General features: G+C 42.5%; 4 protein-coding genes across 6 annotated transcripts in view; 3 read left to right on the top strand and 1 right to left on the bottom strand.

The window, feature by feature from the left end:
- Positions 1 to 20,296, bottom strand: part of LOC118424537 (trichohyalin-like) — a 565,429-nt gene that overhangs the window by 286,221 nt on the left and 258,912 nt on the right. The window lies entirely within an intron of this gene.
- On the top strand, positions 1,932 to 5,691 carry LOC118424560 (actin CyI, cytoplasmic-like). Its single transcript, XM_035833181.1, has 7 exons — positions 1,932 to 2,072; positions 3,136 to 3,285; positions 3,466 to 3,705; positions 3,844 to 4,090; positions 4,281 to 4,472; positions 4,596 to 4,715; positions 5,069 to 5,691. Exons 2-7 carry the CDS (start codon positions 3,160 to 3,162, stop codon positions 5,272 to 5,274), a joined length of 1,131 nt encoding a protein of 376 aa, XP_035689074.1. The 5' UTR covers positions 1,932 to 2,072; positions 3,136 to 3,159; the 3' UTR covers positions 5,275 to 5,691.
- On the top strand, positions 6,759 to 15,420 carry LOC118424559 (actin, non-muscle 6.2). Of its 2 annotated transcripts, none has more exons than XM_035833180.1 (7): positions 6,759 to 6,886; positions 8,000 to 8,148; positions 8,340 to 8,579; positions 8,716 to 8,962; positions 9,386 to 9,577; positions 9,951 to 10,070; positions 10,243 to 10,885. In XM_035833180.1, exons 2-7 carry the CDS (start codon positions 8,023 to 8,025, stop codon positions 10,446 to 10,448), a joined length of 1,131 nt encoding a protein of 376 aa, XP_035689073.1. In that variant the 5' UTR covers positions 6,759 to 6,886; positions 8,000 to 8,022; the 3' UTR covers positions 10,449 to 10,885. The 2 variants fall into 2 exon arrangements, with proteins under 2 accessions (XP_035689073.1, XP_035689072.1); XM_035833179.1 differs by lacking the exons at positions 9,386 to 9,577; positions 9,951 to 10,070; positions 10,243 to 10,885 and adding exons at positions 14,317 to 14,508; positions 14,680 to 14,799; positions 14,969 to 15,420 and having other exon boundaries at positions 6,778 to 6,886.
- On the top strand, positions 11,575 to 20,173 carry LOC118424557 (actin, cytoplasmic). 2 transcript variants are annotated; one of them, XM_035833177.1, is made up of 7 exons: positions 11,575 to 11,749; positions 12,668 to 12,819; positions 17,959 to 18,198; positions 18,337 to 18,583; positions 18,724 to 18,915; positions 19,144 to 19,263; positions 19,763 to 20,173. In XM_035833177.1, exons 2-7 carry the CDS (start codon positions 12,691 to 12,693, stop codon positions 19,966 to 19,968), a joined length of 1,134 nt encoding a protein of 377 aa, XP_035689070.1. In that variant the 5' UTR covers positions 11,575 to 11,749; positions 12,668 to 12,690; the 3' UTR covers positions 19,969 to 20,173. The 2 variants fall into 2 exon arrangements, with proteins under 2 accessions (XP_035689070.1, XP_035689071.1); XM_035833178.1 differs by lacking the exons at positions 11,575 to 11,749; positions 12,668 to 12,819 and adding exons at positions 16,151 to 16,293; positions 17,631 to 17,780.

Consider the following 20,296-nt stretch of genomic DNA (forward strand, 5'->3'; position numbering starts at 1 on the left):
TATCTCTTTTTCATTTACCACAATACTGCTGTGATAAATATCCTCAAACATGGGAACATTTGATAATGCCAATGCTGGAATAGAAGATAAGCTTACATTTGTCATTGCTTTGTTTGTGTGAGAAATTTATGTCCTTCGGACCAACAGATGCACTTACCACAGGAAAGCATGCTTGAATTGATATGAATATTGGAGCTTACTTTTTTCCCTTTGGCCAAGCAACTGGACAAAATACTGCTGTTATAGATCCATCATGCGACATGAGATTGTGTTAAGTATTTATCATGGGTAGCTACATTCACATGGGTGACAGCCAGGCTTTCCTGTGGAGAAATTTAAGATATAAGTACTAGATTAGTGCATGTGTTATATTGTCAAGGGTATAGATGTTGGTAGTTAGTGTTGCATGAAGAGTTTTGGGTGACATATATCTAGTAGTTGCCGATGTTTGTGCTAATCAAGGAAATTATTTAGTTGTCAAATCATCTTCTTGATAAGTCTGATGTATATATTAAAACTGTCAGTAACATGACTTCTCTCTTTGAATTTCTGCATTTGAAACAATATTTCTTGTCGTGTATTTAGTTTATCTGCTGGAAGCCACTAAAATCTGTTCTAATTCCCAAATCGCCAGATGTCTAGATCGATGACTATCGGACAATGTTGGAGCTTTCTTTCAGTTGGAGTTTTCGTTACATCAATTCTAACTCAAGAGAAAGAACTCTGTCATTAGTACACCTATCGGCAAATAGATTGATGTTTCCTGCAAAGTGTTGTTCAATGAAACTACAAATAATTGACTCTCTACATTGATGATGTGGGCTGCTTTTATTATAGTGTTGGTGGGTTTCCTCCATGATGACGTCATGTACATGTAATTCGTACACGCTATCACCAAGACTGATGTGGTTAATTGTGATGAGGTGGATTTGTTCTCACATCAAATACAATGTAACAACCTCTTCTTTCTGTCATTCTTCATTTAATCAGCTCTTTTGATGTCATTTGCTCTTAATTTTAATGTTGGTATCCTCGTTAAATGAACTGAAGAAGAGAATACATTAGCTTGACTCAGTAGCAAACACTTTTAAGTGGTTCAAAAGATAAAATGCCAAACACTTGTCAAAAGCATGTCAGAATTTGAAATTGCAGACATGGACAAGAGTGGAGTTCAGGGACCAAACTTGAAGGTATTCTCATTACATTTTACAAGTCGAAGGGATGGAATATCAGATTACAATGGATTAACATCAACCTCCTTTTGTGACCGCAGATAATGAGCTGTCCCATTTGAAGTGTGTTACACCAGAAGGGCGGTTATAGTGGCTAAACAATACAGATGTCCTATTCATTCAATGAAAACTATGTTGATCTGGAGATCATTGCGTAGAATGGTGCAATTATGGTATGCAATTGCACCTAAAAGAAATTGTAGTTATATTGCATTGATGTTTTTGCTGTGCAATGACATGAAAGAGATATGCCATTCCAGTGCACCTACCAATGACAACCTTGTTTTGCATGATCATTATCCTGTGCTTAGAGTGTGTAGCCTGAGGCCCTGAACTATATTTCATATGTGACTCTACACTAAGAAGACATACCAAACTTGTACCTTTATGCGCATTCATTTGTGTGATACAATTGAGATCAACTGTCTTTTTTTATAATTTTTTTACGTGACCAAGCCTGTGCTTGCGGTCAAATACTCAAAGAATACTTGACGGGAAACACACCATTTAATAACCAAAGCTGCCTTTTTGTCAGCAACCGTTGGGTTGGAATTAAGTAATTACATGTCTTCATAGTTGCTCAGCAAGTTCGACCGTTATGCCTTATATGGTCAAAACTGTTCCTATTGGTTACTTCACCTCGTGCAGTAGGGAAGACCACAGAAGGATGTTCTCAAGGTAGCTTTACATTGTTATGTAAATCGCACACCGGCACTGTCATGACTATATATGGAAATTTTCGTGGTGCCTCCACCTTGATAAGAGACAATATACGTACAGTTCTGGCACGAGCAACAGGTACTTCCGCCAACTCTCCCCGAGAGCGCCTTCTAGATCCAGGTAAAACAGCCTTTTTTATTTAACTTCTGTAACGATACATAAAATGGTGTTGAAATAGATACAGTGACATTGCTTGTTGTCACATTGAAATTGGTAAAATATTGATTATGATGAAGGTGCATTAACAAAATTGGCATAGGTTTTAATCTCTAGGGCATGGGCGTGTTATTTGTGTGGGTACTGAAAATCATTTTTTATGCCGCAGAATGTGTATCTCATTCTCATTGTTACTCCACATTCAAATCATATCATCTTAGGAAACAATGATACAGAGGGGTTATAAAGAGAAAAGTCAAAATTTTCAGACACCCACTCGGGAAATGTAGACACAGCTACCCCCCCCCCCCCCCCCGGCAAATGATATGATGACTTGTCCTTGATTACATAAAGATCCTGCAAGGAGAATTGACTAAGAGAGCATTTATGTCACAAACTACACTTAGCTATAGTTTCACTGAACATATTAGAAGCTTTCTTTTCTTCGATCAACATGTTAGCTCAGTAGTTACGTATTCATATGCAAGCTGTACCCACAACAAGTCCTATCCCAACCGTCTTCTTCTGTGACAACGCTCTCTGTGACTGAAAAAAATGTGAAATTTCCAATAACTTATTCCAAACTGATCTCATGGCTTACATTGAAATGTTCAGTTAAACTTTCCCGCCACTAAAGGACTCTTTTTCTGGCCAAACAAAGTGTGCCATGTCGCACCACCGTTAGTGACTCATGTAGCCCGAGGCCAAAGACAGAGACATGTCTGAAGTTGGCCCTTGCTTGTCTGTTAGGGCGTTTACCTGTTAAAGTTAGATGGCCGATGGTTACTGGTAATTCTCGCATTTTCAGCATTGACTGAAATGCGTAGTAGTCCTCTTGGGAACGATTACCTATATGTGTATGTAACTCCTTCGTAAAAAGGTACAATATCAGACTGACAAAAGCCTATCTTCGGAGTTTCCTGTACAGGCCGGAAAGCAATAGGGCACGGCCTCTTATGACATGTCAGGTTTAGATAGACGTGATTGGCGAGTAACGTTTTTTTTTTTGTTGTTGATATGTTTAAAGGATCAGAGAAAATAAGCAGAAAACATGTGTGACGAAGATGTTGCTGCCCTGGTTGTGGACAACGGGTCCGGAATGTGTAAGGCCGGCTTCGCTGGGGACGACGCCCCGAGGGCCGTCTTTCCGTCCATCGTGGGCAGGCCAAGACATCAGGTAAATGTTGCACATTTCTCTTTTGTTTACCAAAAACCACAATTCAAACTAGACGAACGCATTCATATACTGCTCAAATACACACATCATGCAATATCTATGCATTTATACGTAGATGTCATGACCATGCACGAGTTAATAATATTAAATATGTATTACATTGCTTCCACCAACCTCCAGGGTGTGATGGTCGGCATGGGCCAGAAGGACAGTTATGTCGGTGACGAGGCCCAGAGCAAGAGAGGCATCTTGACCTTGAAATACCCCATCGAACACGGCATCGTCACCAACTGGGACGACATGGAGAAGATCTGGCACCACACCTTCTACAACGAGCTGCGTGTCGCTCCCGAGGAGCATCCTGTGCTTCTCACTGAAGCTCCGCTCAACCCCAAGGCTAACAGGGAGAAGATGACACAGGTGGGTGTGCGGTCTCTCGAATGCGAAGGTGGCATTGGTTTTCTTGTTGTGGCAAAATTGCAATTCTGAACTGGACTTTCTTTGCCTACTTTTGCACAAACGCGTCAGTAAATCGCGTTCGTACATCTTCCTCTTCAGATCATGTTCGAGACCTTCAACAGCCCGGCCATGTACGTGGCCATCCAGGCCGTTCTGTCCCTGTACGCCTCCGGTCGGACGACTGGGATCGTGCTGGACTCCGGTGATGGTGTGTCTCACACGGTGCCCATCTATGAAGGCTACGCCCTCCCACACGCCATTCTACGTATTGACCTGGCTGGAAGAGACCTGACAGACTATCTGATGAAGATCCTTACTGAGAGGGGATACTCTTTCACCACCACAGGTGTGTTCACTAGATTTGTTGGGAGAAATGCTTCCTTGATATGCCAACACTATCATTAAAGCTATCAGAGGCAGTAGAAGATAAAATTAATGTATTCCACTGCTCTAGGTACTGTATATGCAGTAACTGTGGTGACAGAAAACGTGTTCAACCAAAACTTATACTGATGTCATCTATGCCATTTGTTTAGCTGAGAGAGAAATCGTTCGTGACATCAAGGAGAAGCTGTGCTACGTCGCTCTGGACTTCGAGGCAGAGATGGACACTGCTGCCCAGAGCTCCAGTCTGGAGAAGAGTTACGAGCTGCCTGATGGACAGGTCATCACCATTGGCAACGAGAGGTTCCGGGCACCCGAGACGCTCTTCCAACCTTCATTCATCGGTAAATTTCGTATTTATGGTACCGATTGATGATGAAGCTTCATAGACTGTTAGTTCATTTATTCACTTCAATTCACAATTATTGGAAAGATGTTTTGGAATTATATGGTTCTTTTCTTTGTAGGAATGGAACAAGTGGGAATTCACGAGGCTACATACAACTCTATCGGCAAGTGTGATATCGACATCCGTAAGGACCTGTACGCCAACACCGTCCTCTCTGGCGGTACAACCATGTTTCCCGGTAAGTAGCAGCTAAGTTTAACAAAATCATGACACACTTATTCCTAGGATTCCTACTTCACAAAACATGCAGGTACACATAGGTAAATAGACAAACGAACTTGGAAAAGTGATAACATTTCTGGTTGTAAAAGATGTCCTTGTCCCTTTTTCTGTTGGCTCATGTCACATCATGTTAGTAATCATTTTCTTGATACAAGTGACATTAAAAAAGAATACATCTGGCGTATTCATTGATTTGTTGGTGGAAACTGGGTTGTCATATGTAGTTGAGGACTAGTTTATCAATGACAAAGGCAGCGATTGATGGCATCGGTAGTTGTGATACTGAATGGTGCATAATTCATTGAACAGGCATAGCGGACCGCATGCAGAAGGAGATCACCGCCCTGGCCCCTCCAACCATGAAGATCAAGATCATCGCTCCTCCCGAGAGGAAGTACTCCGTGTGGATCGGCGGGTCCATCCTGGCCTCCCTGTCCACCTTCCAGCAGATGTGGATCAGCAAGCAAGAGTACGACGAGTCGGGACCCTCCATCGTCAACCGCAAGTGGTTCTAAAGTTGAAACCTCCCCGTGCCAGCCAAGATTGCTTCAATTCCAGTTTAGCCCAAGTGTAGAATGCAGCCTCGCGGTGGGGTATGGTAAAGCTTTCTTGCGGAATGGGATCCGCTATAATGATCAGTATCCTCTTTCCCCTTTTTATTAAATAGTGACTTCGGGGTGTAGCATCATCTTCATTCAAAATGACGTTACCAACACATTCTGAAATGGCACGGTTACCTACGTCGATCCCTTTTGTTACACATTGAACATGTAAACAATTAATTTGAAATTCAAAAGCATCAGAGATGACAACAGTATTTTCTTAAGTTAAATTTGGTGGTGAAAATGTGAATCATATATGAAGGAATCACACTAAGACGTACCTGAATGTGCTTCTTGAGACTACCTAATAAAAGTTACTTTGATAAAATACCTACCTTGTAAAACTCTGTGTGTCGTCCTTCATATTATTTTAATTTGGTTGACTGTTAGTCTCTGACTACATGCCTTAATTATCTGATTGCCCATGATATATGGCATGCTACAAGTAAAAAAGCTGTAACATATAAGAAAGTTAATACGGTCTTGATAAGCATCCGTTTCAGCCTCATTGTACTTCAGGTCATTTATAAACCTCTATCCCCATCTTATAATTACCAGTCATCTTAAGATCAGTCCTTTAGAGAGAGCAGATCTTAACACATACATAAATGTAACTCTGGGTACATTCTGATATATTACAGGTCCGACAACACTCGGATGAGAAAACGTGCCACTCCATAGCGCCCTCTAGCGCCACCTTTGTACTGAGCTATGCTTTATCTATGCTAAGATCATTGCATTTACCGGTGATCAGCAGGGTAGGCTTATTTGATAGATTAGGACATTTCAAGGCGAGAGAAACGGTAAATCATTATGCTAACTATGTAAAATATAACCCTAGTAAGTTCACCTTTATCCGCGGGGTAACCTATATCCGTTGTTTTTCAAAACAGGGTATTCAAAGATATCATGTCGACGGACGGTGGCTTGAAACTGTGGAATGTTGATAATATCGTAATTAGAAACTACCATCCGTCGACTTGATATCCTGAAATACTATGTTTCTAACAACAACGGATAAGGGTAACCCCATGGATAAAGGTGAACTAGCGTTAACGTAGTTGTACCCAGTTTATCCTAATTCTTTGTTTTATGAGTTCTTTGCACTCATGTCGACGACCTCGTTTTAAGCAATCCTTCAGAACAAATTATTCAAAACGGTGACTTTAAAAAGGGAACCGGTAAGTGGTATCTAAAAGACTGCTCTATTGTTTGGAACCAATGAGACAGTGGGGCGCACATGTCCTCAGAGTTGTTTAACAAGTTTAACCGTCACTCTATATATGGTCATGTTGTGCTGATTGGCTACTAGTGCACGTTTAATAGGGGTACTCCTGAAGATGTCCCGAAGGCAACATTAGAACCTTTCTTATGCAGAGTGTCCGTTTGCAAGGTGATGACCATATACGGGCATGATTTTGTCGCTTCCACTTTGCCGGGAGACAGTATACCTGACCGTGTGTCACGAGCCACTGTTAGTGTACAGTTCCGCCCGGCACTTACCGTGAACACCTTCAATACCCAGGTAAGGTACTACCACAGTTCGTGCAGAATTTTCTAGAAGAATATGTACTTTTGCTATTGTTTAAGTACAGTTTGTTGATACGATATAGTTAATTTAGCCATATATGCAGAGTTCATTATCTCCTTACACAAGTGGCATACGTTTTGATATCGAGCTTGTTGGTGCTTGTATTGTTAGTCAGCTGATCTGTTACAAGTTTGAATCCATTATATTTAAAGGGCGATTGATGTTCAGAATAAAATCAGAATGTTGTAAACAATGATGAAAAGGTAAAAAGGCCAACCTTTCTAATTAAAAAATCTCAGGTAATTATCATAAACTAAGTAATGACTTTTCCACGACCACAACCGTTTCAGATACAAGTTAATATTACTGAATGTTTATTGTTAAGCTCCAACTTGACCCTCAAGGGACTCATAGTAAACAGAGGGCGGTTAAATTTGCGAGATTTTTGTCAAGGTCATCTTCGACCACATTGGACTGATCATGGTTAAAGATGATTATGCTTCTAACGTGTTTGAGATAAGCACGATATTTTAAAGGTGGGTTCCTTCGTCTTCCACTGTCTCAGGAAAGGAAGTCGAACCCTACAATTACAGTAGTTTAGACTAGAGTAGACACATTCTATACTGTTCTACACTTTTTACTTGTTTGTCTCCTTTCATGTTACCTGCAATTAGCCCTCGGGCATGAATTTGCAGTTAACTATCATTAATATAATTTATGACAATATGTTTGAAATCATATGGTGCAACCCTATTACTACCGGACCCGTCCTGAAAAAAAAATTCAGTTCGGGCCCAGTAGTAATCGGATGGCGCACAGCTAGGCTACTCTCAAGGTCTTCTGCAGCATTAAAGATATGCCGCTCCTATGACCTTTGACATTACTCCTATGATTGCCCAGAAGGGTCTTGACAACAATTAGAAATGAGGACTTTCTTACGACAAACACAGCATGTGCTTAAAGTTTGTCAAACTAGTTCAAGGCAAACTTTAACGAAAACTGTACTGATTCAATAGTCTTCCAAGTATCAGAAAGATCGTCTATTAGTAATATAGCAAGTCTATGTGACCCAAACTCAATCATTTTTCACATTTACCGGTCTTACAGGTTCCAAAAAATAACCGATCACCATGTGTGACGAAGATGTTGCTGCTCTGGTTGTGGACAACGGGTCCGGGATGTGTAAGGCCGGCTTCGCTGGGGACGATGCCCCGAGGGCCGTCTTTCCGTCCATCGTGGGCAGGCCTCGGCATCAGGTAGTTATGAATGTTGTGCATGTCTCTTTTTACCTACCAAAACCCACAATTCACAATACACTGAAAATACGGTTCATACTGTTCGAATCCACACAATTACATTGATATACAGAAAAGTATTTCTATATGACCATGCATCAGTAGAATACTAAATGTGTTTGTTTTCACCCATTGCTTCCACCAACCTCCAGGGCGTGATGGTCGGTATGGGCCAGAAGGACAGTTATGTCGGTGACGAGGCCCAGAGCAAGAGGGGCATCTTGACCTTGAAATACCCCATCGAACACGGCATCGTCACCAACTGGGACGACATGGAGAAGATCTGGCACCACACCTTCTACAACGAGCTGCGTGTGGCTCCCGAGGAGCATCCTGTGCTTCTCACTGAAGCTCCGCTCAACCCCAAGGCCAACAGGGAGAAGATGACACAGGTCTGTGCCAGCTCTTCTGAAAGAACCAAGATAAACGATAGCTACATGGACTCCTAGGTAGTCCAATTGATGTGGATATTCTTTTTCGGACTTACCATTTTATACAGACAACATCACCTTTTTACCTCATCTTCAGATCATGTTCGAGACCTTCAACAGCCCGGCCATGTACGTGGCCATCCAGGCCGTTCTGTCCCTGTACGCCTCCGGTCGGACGACTGGGATCGTGCTGGACTCCGGTGATGGTGTGTCTCACACGGTGCCCATCTATGAAGGCTACGCTCTCCCACATGCAATCATCCGTCTGGACCTGGCTGGAAGAGACCTGACGGACTATCTGATGAAGATCCTGACTGAGAGGGGATACTCTTTCACCACCACAGGTGTGTTCACTAAGTGTATGATAACAAAGTCCTGTAGTGGAGGATAAGTGTTAGTCTGGGTTAGCTTTACGTGTATTGCCATTATCACCATGCATCATCATCATCACCACCATCATCATCATCATCACCATCATCATCGGATGGGTTGTCGGTCATCAGCCAGGTCAGTAATTGACTTTTGCTCCAAGTTGCCCTCCGTTTACCCTACTAGTATACTATCTTTGTATGTGGAACTGATAGTTCCCATTCTGCTTTCCTGGTTCCTGGTTCATGCAGTAGTACTTAGCAGGTATTAGTTGCACATGGCTCGTACGAGGACTTGTGCCAAAGAACAACATGTCGCTGTCTGACTTTTTACATAAGTGTTCATCTACAATCAGTGTATGCAGCACAAACCTCACCCACTATGTGTCATGCTCACAGCTGAGAGAGAAATCGTACGTGACATCAAGGAGAAGCTGTGCTACATCGCCCTGGACTTCGAACAGGAGATGGACACTGCTGCCTCCAGTTCCACTCTGGAGAAGAGTTACGAGCTGCCTGATGGACAGGTCATCACCATTGGCAACGAGAGGTTCCGGGCACCCGAGACGCTCTTCCAACCTGCATTCATCGGTAATGTTTAATAACAACCCATTGTTTTAAAAGACTGTCCACGAAATTAAAACAATCTTTATGATAAGTATCATCGTCCATTGATTTTACACATTATGGATCTTGTTGACAATCAACTCAGTACCAATGATGATTCAATTTCATCAATCAGTACACAATGTTAATTTTGACTTCTTCATATCAGTCACCATGAAAACTCACATTCACTTTCTTTCGCTACTTACATTTTCGTTCGCAGCTTGTTTTGTCTTTTAAATAGCTTGCAGTTTTGGCAAATATAAAACTACAGCAGAAATAAACTTTTCATTGGCATGGAAAATAATCATTTTGCTATAAAAGTCAAACATTGTTCATGGTACTTTTATCTTGGCAGGAATGGAATCTAGTGGAGTTCATGAGACCACCTACAATTCTATCATGAAGTGTGATATCGACATCCGTAAGGACCTGTACGCCAACTCCGTCCTCTCTGGCGGTACAACCATGTTTCCCGGTAAGTAACTAGCAGCTATTCTGAACAAAATCATGACACAATTATTCATGGGGTTCAATGTCGCAATTGCCCTACTATGTTGATAGTAAGTGATAGGGATCATTGAGCAAGTATCACAATGACATTAGCATTGCTGATTTAAATACAAGATGATTTTTTTGTTATTGAACAGGCATAGCGGACCGCATGCAGAAGGAAATCTCTGCCTTGGCTCCTCCGACCATGAAGATCAAGATCATCGCTCCTCCCGAGAGGAAGTACTCCGTGTGGATCGGCGGGTCCATCCTGGCCTCCCTGTCCACCTTCCAGCAGATGTGGATCAGCAAGCAAGAGTACGACGAGTCGGGACCCTCCATCGTCCATCGCAAGTGCTTCTAAAGTTGAAACCTTCCCGTGCCAGCCAAGATTGCTTCAATTCCAGTTTAGCCCAAGTGTAGAACGCAGCCTCGCAGTTGGGTTTGGCAAAGCTTTCTGCTGAATGGGATCCGCCGTAATAATCAGTACCCCCTCCCCTCTCCCTGTTTTCTAAGAAGTCACTCTAACATAATTACCCTTTTCTATTGAATAGTGACTTAAGGGTGTAGCATCATCTTGGCGAGCATTTAAAATGACACACCTTTCATATTTTGAAAGAAAACAATTATAAGATGAGTTCAATAAAATCACACATTGACCCCTGTTGCTATATACTGAGCATGTTGACAATGAACGTGTAATTCATGAGTATCTAATAGTGACTACAGCATTTGCAATGTACTGCTATAGACAACCTAATAAAGTGACTTTATCGAATACACTTTAAAGAGTGAAAATGATTTATTCTGCACGCGTGGGTATGTTACCGAACCATTTTGTAATGCTATAAATATTACCTCTTTAGTCTGTCGTACTTCCACTTATCAGTGACGATGACGTACTGTCTTCAGTCCCCAACATGCTTAAAGGATAGTCCATAGCATAATGCATGACCATCCCAAAGTAAAAACTTGTATTTTATGAGCTACGAGGAGTGATCAATAAGTTCTGCCTGAGCCTCATCCAGAGACCAGGTGCACAACTGTATCTTATAAAGCCCTTTATTGGTATACACCACATTAACAATCACTGTGGTCAGCACTTTCCGCTCGACTTCCTTTTGAAAACAAGCAGGTAATTAGGTATAATATAGAAAGGTTTTCTGTGACACCATGTTTGTAATTGAATACAATATAGCTGTAAACGCCAGGATTGTTCCGATTCTTTTTTCTACGATGTTTTTGTTTTGTTGCACACATGTAAAATACCTTACTTTTAGCTATAGGCGACACTTCAGTAGTAGTAAAAAAATCATAATAAAAGTGATTTTGATAGGAAATAGGTCAGTTCGGGATAACAGACTATTCTTTTGTCAGGAGTCGTCGACGCAGAACCAGTGCCGCACATGTCTTCCGACTTGTTCTGCAAGTTTTTGGTTACACCATATATGGTCATATTGTGCTGATTGGCTACTGCACAACATTTAATAGGGTTTATCCTGACGATGTCCTAAAGGCAACTTTAAATGCATTCTTATGCAAAGTGTCCGTTTGCATTCCCTTGACTATATATGGACATGCACCTGTTTTAGTACACGGTAACTTCTGCCACAGCAGACAACGTGCCAAGTCTCCCAGTGAACACCTTCGACGTTCAATACTCAGGTAAGGTATAACTACCCTTTTTAGTGCATGGTTTTATATAAGTATATAGCTTTGTTCCATGACACATCACTACGGTTCATTGATTTTGCCGTCGGAGCTGCATTATCTCTTATGACATACATTTTCATCTCGGACTCCTTGTTGGGTGTGTTGTTACACAACTGATCTTTTACAGTTACAGGCTCACTTATAGTTCATAACGCAAACAGGTTCTTTTTCCTATAGAATGAAGTGAAGTAGCATTTTTCATCGTTACCTGAAGTTCTTTTCAGGAAAAAAACACCAGTTCATACTTTTTTTGCGAAAACGACTATCGCTGATAAAATTAAATTGGTTATTACTGGCTATTTCTTTTCATGCTTCATCTTGCATTTCACAATGTTTAGAGAGCGCTTAGATTCTTGGTACATTGTATTATAGCCTAAGTCATCCCCGACCATTATCTGATTCTTGAAAAAATTCAATACTCAGAACAAAAGCTTATTTTTTTGTTTCCGTCTTCACCTTATTCTACTAGTTTGACCATATTCTATTCATATCATAGAGGGGTGATTATGACACCTCTAATAACGTCATTGCTCTGGGGTTTTTTTTTCCTACGACAAAATTTGAGTTCAGCTGATCACTGTCCATAACCAGGTCTGTTGGCGATAAGGGGCGCGGCATGGCCCTCTTGTGGCCCTCGACGCCACAGATACTTGTCCTGGGGCAAAAGGTTTGGACACCGGTCAGAGGTCAGAGGGAAGGAAATTCAGACAAATGACATGTAAGATACCTAGAAATAGCAAAAGATAGCAAACTGCACTGTTTCTAGGGACGGACGACCTCAAGTGTATTCAAGCTAGTGTTCTCCGAAGATTTGTAACAGTCACTTATACGTAATACGGCCAGTCTAAGTGCCTGTCGCCCACTTTTCAGGTTCCAAACAATAACCGACCACCATGGCTGGTGAAGAAGATGTTGCTGCGCTGGTTGTGGACAACGGGTCCGGGATGTGTAAGGCCGGCTTCGCTGGAGACGATGCCCCGAGGGCCGTCTTTCCGTCCATCGTGGGCAGGCCAAGACATCAGGTATGATCTGTTACGTTTATTGCCATCTCGGAAGGGAGACATATTGTTTTTGTTCCATGTTTTGTCTTCTTCCGCTCCAAACAGACAAAACCATGACACTAACGACTTGATCAGACAGACGGCTGTCACTACGGTTATCAGTAAACATGCAGTTCGATTGCATGTGGCAGGATAGTGGGGGCTTGTCATTATACATATGAATTTGTTTGATTAAGAAAAGTTTGTTAGGCCAGGTCATGTGAGGGTAAACATTACATATTACATAATATATACATAGCTGTGTTATGTCTACATTATGCATACATAGCTGTGCAACTAAATGCTCATTTTTGTGTGTCTATTCGGCAAAAAACGAAGCGGCGAATCCGTTAACCAAAGAAATAAATTGGTGTGGCCAAATGGATGTAAAAATTAGTATTTTAATGGATGTAAAAAAAGAAAAAAAAAGTTGAAAAAAATCTACCTCCCCGGATTCGAACCGGGTGCATTGGTTTAGAATGCGTAAACTTTACCACTGCGCTAGTGCGAACATGTTGAAGAAATGCCTGATTTAACAGGTATACAAATGTTTGGCATGGATTGAACAGGTCCGTTCATCTCAACATCACAACGGCGACTACACTGGCCAGAAGGCATTTTGCGACTGCAAGTCGCAAAATGCAAAAAAAAAACAAGATGAACAATAGTGACATGGACTCCTTGGTAGTCCAATTGAAGTGGATATTCTTTTTCAGACTTACTGCTATACAGACTTACCAATAACACTGCCTTTTTACCTCATTTTCAGATCATGTTCGAGACTTTCAACAGCCCGGCCATGTACGTGGCCATCCAGGCCGTTCTGTCCCTGTACGCCTCCGGTCGGACGACTGGGATCGTGCTGGACTCCGGTGATGGTGTGTCTCACACGGTGCCCATCTATGAAGGCTACGCCCTTCCACATGCCATTCTACGTATTGACCTGGCTGGAAGAGATCTGACGGACTATCTGATGAAGATACTGACTGAGAGGGGATACTCTTTCACCACCACAGGTCAGTTTACCATAACAAAGTTCAGAAGTATATCTATCTACCTATCTATCTATATCTATCTATCTATCTATCTATCTATATCTATCTATCTATCTGTTTATCTATATATCTATATCTATACCTCTGTTTCTCTCTCTCTCTCTCTCTATATATATATATATATACATATATGTGTGTGTGTGTGTGTGTGTGTGTGTGTTGGATGCACTTTAAGTTGTAGTGATAGTATATATCACCATAACCATCACTTTCATCATCATCGCATGGTTTCTTGATCAACAACCATGCATGCCAGAAACTGACTCTGATTTCCGGGCGCTCTGTGTCCTCTAATGATCTCTGTATTGATGGCGGAAAGCTTGTCCTTGTCTTTCTGGCCATCTCTGTCCATGATGTAGAAGGTAGAGAGCATAAGATGTATGTATTCAACACAAAACCCCTCTCCTCTGTGCCGTGTTCCCAGCCGAGAGAGAAATCGTTCGTGACATCAAGGAGAAGCTGTGCTACGTCGCTCTGGACTTCGAGGGAGAGATGCAAACGGCTGCCCAGAGCTCCAGTCTGGAGAAGAGTTACGAGCTGCCTGATGGCCAGGTCATCACCATTGGCAACGAGAGGTTCCGGGCACCCGAGGCCATGTTCCAACCTTCATTCCTCGGTAACCTTCTAGACAACCTTTGAATTACAGTTTACATTTGTTAACCATCATTAGATCGCTAGGCTTATGAGTATCAGGCGTCAGATTTACATTTTCGCTTTCTGCTTTTTTATTCTTAAACTTTGCTTTTCTTCCAATACAAAAGCTTAACATTGTGAGAACTTTCTTAAGGAATGGAACAAAATGGAGTTCACGAGACCACCTACAATTCAATCATGAAGTGTGATATCGACATCCGTAAGGACCTGTACGCCAACGCCGTCCTCTCCGGTGGTACAACCATGTTCCCTGGTAAGTAGCAGCTGTCCTAAACAAAATCATGGCACACTTATACCTGGGATTTGATATGGTAATTACCCTAAAATGTTGATAGTTGGTGACAGGGGTGATGGTAACACTACAGGATTACATTTTGACATTGATAGTGGTGATTCTGATGAAGGCTGATGTTTTGTCTCAGGCATAGCGGACCGCATGCAGAAGGAGATCTCCGCCCTGGCCCCTCAAACCATGAAGATCAAGATCATCGCTCCTCCCGAGAGGAAGTACTCCGTGTGGATCGGCGGGTCCATCCTGGCCTCCCTGTCCACCTTCCAGCAGATGTGGATCAGCAAGCAAGAGTACGACGAGTCGGGACCCTCCATCGTCCATCGCAAGTGCTTCTAGTGTCCTACCCTGACACAGAGTCTACCAAGCAAGACTATACGTCAGCTGGTTGATAGGGATCAGTCACTTATGTCTTTGAACCTAAGTGATGCCGACTTTAATTTTACTAAAACATTGGGCTTCTGGTACTAAGGAAACATAACATAACAATTTTCCTCTATTGGAAACATGTATCTTCTCATGATTGTTTGTTTAACTGTGTTAGTTTGGATCATTCAATAAACGGCTGCAACATGCCATATCCATCCTCTGAGCTAGAAACCATTTCTTTTTCCACACTTTAAGGTAATAGTGTTTTGAAGACTACTTTGATTTACCGGATTGAGAATATGTTTTACACCTAGGGGACCAGGCTGGATACATGCTTCGAAATAGTAAAAGTACTTCCTTCACATTGGTAATGGTTTGGAAACATTCATTGACACCTTAACTTCAGTCTGGATAATTCAAACCTGTCTCAGATATTTATTGAATTTGTATCCAAATCACAACCGTTTGTAGGTCCATATAGACCCATTTGCAATACAACTTGAGAACAGACAGTCGTGGCCGCAGGAAATGTATTTCATCCTATAGTAGATTCTGTCTTCTGATATGTAGATGATGTGACCACTTATGTAATTTGGCCTCGCCTGACAAAACCATGTCCCATTTGTCAATGAATGCATTCCCGTGCGGAAGAAACAGTAACACATATATGTTACTTTATTTGTGTGCTGTACCTGATAGTGTCTCTGCAGTCAAAGAAATGATGAATGTTTTTGAAAAAGAAAAACAGTCCTATAAGGTAAACAGGTAAAATGACATTAAAAAAACTGCCCTTTTGCCAGGATTAGATTAGCTGTAATTAACCGGTCACATGTCCTAAGAGTTGCTCAGCAAGTTTGACCATCATACCATATATGGTCAACTTTCTGCCTATTGGCTCTTTCGCGCTGTTCGAAAGAAGATAAGATGTCCCGAAGGTATCATTACATTCTTATACAAATTATATACATGCGCTGTCTTGACTCCGTGTGGACATATTCCTGGTTCCCCCACTTCCACAACACAACTCCCCTGCAGCCACAAACAACAGGTGTCTCCACCAACGCTCTCGACCTTACCTTCGCTATCCAGGTAAGATATATACATTAATTTGTGGATTGTTTTGTGAGAAACTATGCGATGGTTGTATTGGTAAAGTAGTTTTTATTGCCGTCAGTTATACCGGGTCTGTGCTTACTAGCGCTGGTATAGTACGTCGGTTTCATTAACAGTTTTGCGTTCTTTAAGCTCTCGAGATCACTGGAGTTCCTGTAATGGTACTCAGTGAATGCCCACATGGATCACCTTACTTTCTCACGTGCAATCTGTGGCTCTGGTTGTTCCAACTCCGCAAACTTGATGACGGCACGAAAATAAGCGTGTCGAGCTTGAGTGTGTTCCCATCATGTTATGTGCTTATATGTTATTTGATAATAACAAAAACCTCCGCAACCGCGCCTGAGGTACCACATTGTTTGTCCCTTTAAAATGTTACCATTTCTATGATATCAGCGACTGAAGCTGCTAGAAAGTCTTCAGAAATATTTTCTCCACCCTCTCGACTACTGGCGCACTAAGTCCCACGGGGACAAGTTTTCCAGTAGTAATACAACTCCGATGTGTCAATGGTGCCTGTGTTAGACAACATCACATTTGGTTTCGTATTCATTTCTTCCGATAATTAAGATTGCGCGACAACCACCATTGTCTCACAGGGCTGAACCAAAAAGGAACGCCCATTGTAATTGCTATGGGACATCATTAAGCACTTGGGTATTATCACTAGGCATAGATAAATGGAAAGATCAGATGGACAGCCTTAGTCGGATTTCTCTTCGTACATTTTCTGGTTTCGGTAAAATATTGATGTAGGTAAAACCAAATAAACCAAATTTGTTGTCTCCCAAGTTAGTGAAGCATTGTGCTTGCATTTGTAAGTCGACTGTACTGGATTTTCATGCGATAAAAAGTTCTGTCAAGGGGTGCACAAAGAAAACCGGTCGACTAGTGACATTTTATAACCTCCCAATCAGGTGAGTTGTCTAGAAGGGTGGTATCAAGCCAATCCTTGGACCTTTGATATCATATGGCACTTCGACAGAACTGATTGGTTGGTGGTGAAAAACTTCGTAGTATGGATGCTTAAGCGATGAAAAGTTCTGTCAATAGGGCGCACAAATAAAGAAATCGGCCCACAAGTGACATTTTACATTTGTATCTCCTCGCAATTACGTAAGTTGTCTATAATAGGGGCGTAGCAAGCCACTCCTGAGACCTTTGGCGTCATGTGACACTCCGACAGAAGGGCTTCGCTGGTAGAAAACCTCGTAGTCTTATTCGTCCTTATCTAGGAACTAACGAATATAGGCACAGTACTACGCCTTGAAACAGCCGTATGCCAACTTAAACACTGAACATTTTTTCCGTAGATCTCAAAAGAATAACCGAACACCATGTGTGACGAAGATGTTGCTGCCCTGGTTGTGGACAACGGGTCCGGGATGTGTAAGGCCGGCTTCGCTGGAGACGATGCCCCGAGGGCCGTCTTTCCGTCCATCGTGGGCAGGCCAAGACATCAGGTAAATGTTGCACATTTCTCTTTTTACCTACTAAACACCACGATTCGTACTGTTCAAAAACATACCGTTCACATTGTTCAAATACAAACATCTTACATTGATATAATTTATTTACATAACCATGCACCAGTGAACTATACCGAATGTGTTTTCACCGATTGCTTCCACCAACCTCCAGGGTGTGATGGTCGGCATGGGCCAGAAGGACAGTTATGTCGGTGACGAGGCCCAGAGCAAGAGAGGCATCTTGACCTTGAAATACCCCATCGAACACGGCATCGTCACCAATTGGGACGACATGGAGAAGATCTGGCACCACACCTTCTACAACGAGCTGCGTGTCGCTCCCGAGGAGCATCCTGTGCTTCTCACTGAAGCTCCGCTCAACCCCAAGGCCAACAGGGAGAAGATGACACAGGTGGGTGTGCGGTCTCTCGTATGCGAAGGTGGCATTGGCTTTCTTTTGTAGCAACATGGCAATTCTGAACTGGACTTTCTTTGCCTACTTTTGCACAAACGCGTCAGTAACATCAAGTTCGTACATCTTCCTCTTCAGATCATGTTCGAGACCTTCAACAGCCCGGCCATGTACGTGGCCATCCAGGCCGTTCTGTCCCTGTACGCCTCCGGTCGGACGACTGGGATCGTGCTGGACTCCGGTGATGGTGTGTCTCACACGGTGCCCATCTATGAAGGCTACGCTCTCCCACATGCAATCATCCGTCTGGACCTGGCTGGAAGAGACCTGACAGACTATCAGATGAAGATCCTGACTGAGAGGGGATACTCTTTCACCACCACAGGTGTGTTCACCAGAGTTTGAAGATGCTTGTAGATGCTAATGCTATAATCACACTTAAATGACCTACCAACTGTACTCAACGTCGTTTTTTAGTGCAAGATAGAATCAATAACAGCTTAATTTGCTATTCCGTATTCACAGCCGAAAGAGAAATCGTTCGTGATATCAAGGAGAAGCTGTGCTACGTCGCTCTGGACTTCGAACAGGAGATGCAAACGGCTGCCTCCAGCTCCAGTCTGGAGAAGAGTTACGAGCTGCCTGATGGACAGGTCATCACCATTGGCAACGAGAGGTTCCGGGCACCCGAGGCGCTCTTCCAACCTTCATTCCTCGGTAATGTCTTTAAAACAACCCCTTGTTTCAAAAGACTGTTCACCAAAAAATCTTTCTGATAACTATCATCGTCCTTTGATTTTCCATTCATTTGATTTTCCATTCATTTGATTTTCCATTCATTTGATGGATTAGTACACGATGTCAACGTATACCTCTTTGTATCAGTCACCATGAAAACCCAATTGCTCCAATACAAATGCTAAACATTTTGTGAACTTTCCTTAGGAATGGAATCTGCAGGAGTTCATGAGACCACCTTCAACTCTATCGGCAAGTGTGATATCGACATCCGTAAGGACCTGTACGCCAACACCGTCCTCTCTGGTGGTACAACCATGTTTCCCGGTAAGTACACAATAAAACGGCAAAGAAACCTTTCCTTTGTATTCGGTATAGTGTTGTTAAACGAGCCAAAAGAAACAGTCCAACTTCTTAGGCTTAAACAAAACAATGTTTTTGGTAGCCGTCATTTCTTTATACCACATCGAAGGTGGTTGTATAGCTTTAACCCTTAAACTGCAGTATAAGATGCTATCAGTGCCAGGGTTGGATGCTGACCTCCAAAAAGAAACCCCTGAACAAGGCTGAAGTCCCTAACTTCTGGGGTTCGCGATCGTGCGCTACACGCGCGCAAAGCTGCTACTTCGGGGGAATACGCTATCCCGGATATATCCGGGCGCGGCACACAGGGCATGTATATGTGTGCCGTATACTAGTATATCCGGGCTTGGCAGTTTAAGGTTAAGTTATCATTTTTAGTGCTGATACGAATGATGAAAGAAGAAACGATGACATTGCCATTGGGATCAACGATATGTTTCATGGGGATCTTGGTTTATACTAGGCATAGCGGACCGCATGCAGAAGGAGATCTCCGCCCTGGCTCCTCCAACCATGAAGATCAAGATCATCGCTCCTCCCGAGAGGAAGTACTCCGTGTGGATCGGCGGGTCCATCCTGGCCTCCCTGTCCACCTTCCAACAGATGTGGATCAGCAAGCAAGAGTACGACGAGTCTGGACCCTCCATCGTCCATCGCAAGTGCTTCTAGTGTCCTACCCTGACACAGAGTCTACCAAAGCGAGACTATACGTCCGCTATAAAGATCAGTTACTAACTTCCTTATACATAACCCTAGTCGATTGATAACAGGTACCAACTTTGATTTTAACAAAACTCTATGCCGATCGGGCTGTTTGCTGAAAAGACAAAACTGAAGTGTGTATCAATAAAAATGCACAGGGTATGCCACTGAATACTTTTGGTACGTTTTGTGTCTTTCGTTGTCTTTTCATATCATACTTTTTGTTACTCCAAAGTTCCCTCCCGGGTCCCGAACTGCAAATGCGACCTTTGCATTACAAGCGAAACCTAACATA

The sequence above is a fragment of the Branchiostoma floridae genome, chromosome 10 (assembly GCF_000003815.2).
Source record: "Branchiostoma floridae strain S238N-H82 chromosome 10, Bfl_VNyyK, whole genome shotgun sequence".
Taxonomy (NCBI): Eukaryota; Metazoa; Chordata; class Leptocardii; order Amphioxiformes; family Branchiostomatidae; genus Branchiostoma; species Branchiostoma floridae.

What these genes read in the sequence shown, in the direction of transcription:
- LOC118424560 (XM_035833181.1), top strand. Translation starts at nt 3,160, where the DNA reads ATGTGTGACGAAGATGTTGCTGCCCTGGTTGTGGACAACGGGTCCGGA. An exon ending in CTTCCAACCTTCATTCATCG is followed by an intron (nt 4,473 to 4,595) that starts GTAAATTTCGTA and finishes TTTTCTTTGTAG; the next exon opens with GAATGGAACAAGTGGGAATT. An exon ending in CGGTACAACCATGTTTCCCG is followed by an intron (nt 4,716 to 5,068) that starts GTAAGTAGCAGC and finishes TTCATTGAACAG; the next exon opens with GCATAGCGGACCGCATGCAG.
- LOC118424559 (XM_035833180.1), top strand. Translation starts at nt 8,023, where the DNA reads ATGTGTGACGAAGATGTTGCTGCTCTGGTTGTGGACAACGGGTCCGGG. An exon ending in TGGGCAGGCCTCGGCATCAG is followed by an intron (nt 8,149 to 8,339) that starts GTAGTTATGAAT and finishes ACCAACCTCCAG; the next exon opens with GGCGTGATGGTCGGTATGGG. An exon ending in ATACTCTTTCACCACCACAG is followed by an intron (nt 8,963 to 9,385) that starts GTGTGTTCACTA and finishes TCATGCTCACAG; the next exon opens with CTGAGAGAGAAATCGTACGT.
- LOC118424557 (XM_035833177.1), top strand. Translation starts at nt 12,691, where the DNA reads ATGGCTGGTGAAGAAGATGTTGCTGCGCTGGTTGTGGACAACGGGTCC. An exon ending in ACAGGGAGAAGATGACACAG is followed by an intron (nt 18,199 to 18,336) that starts GTGGGTGTGCGG and finishes CTTCCTCTTCAG; the next exon opens with ATCATGTTCGAGACCTTCAA. An exon ending in ATACTCTTTCACCACCACAG is followed by an intron (nt 18,584 to 18,723) that starts GTGTGTTCACCA and finishes CCGTATTCACAG; the next exon opens with CCGAAAGAGAAATCGTTCGT.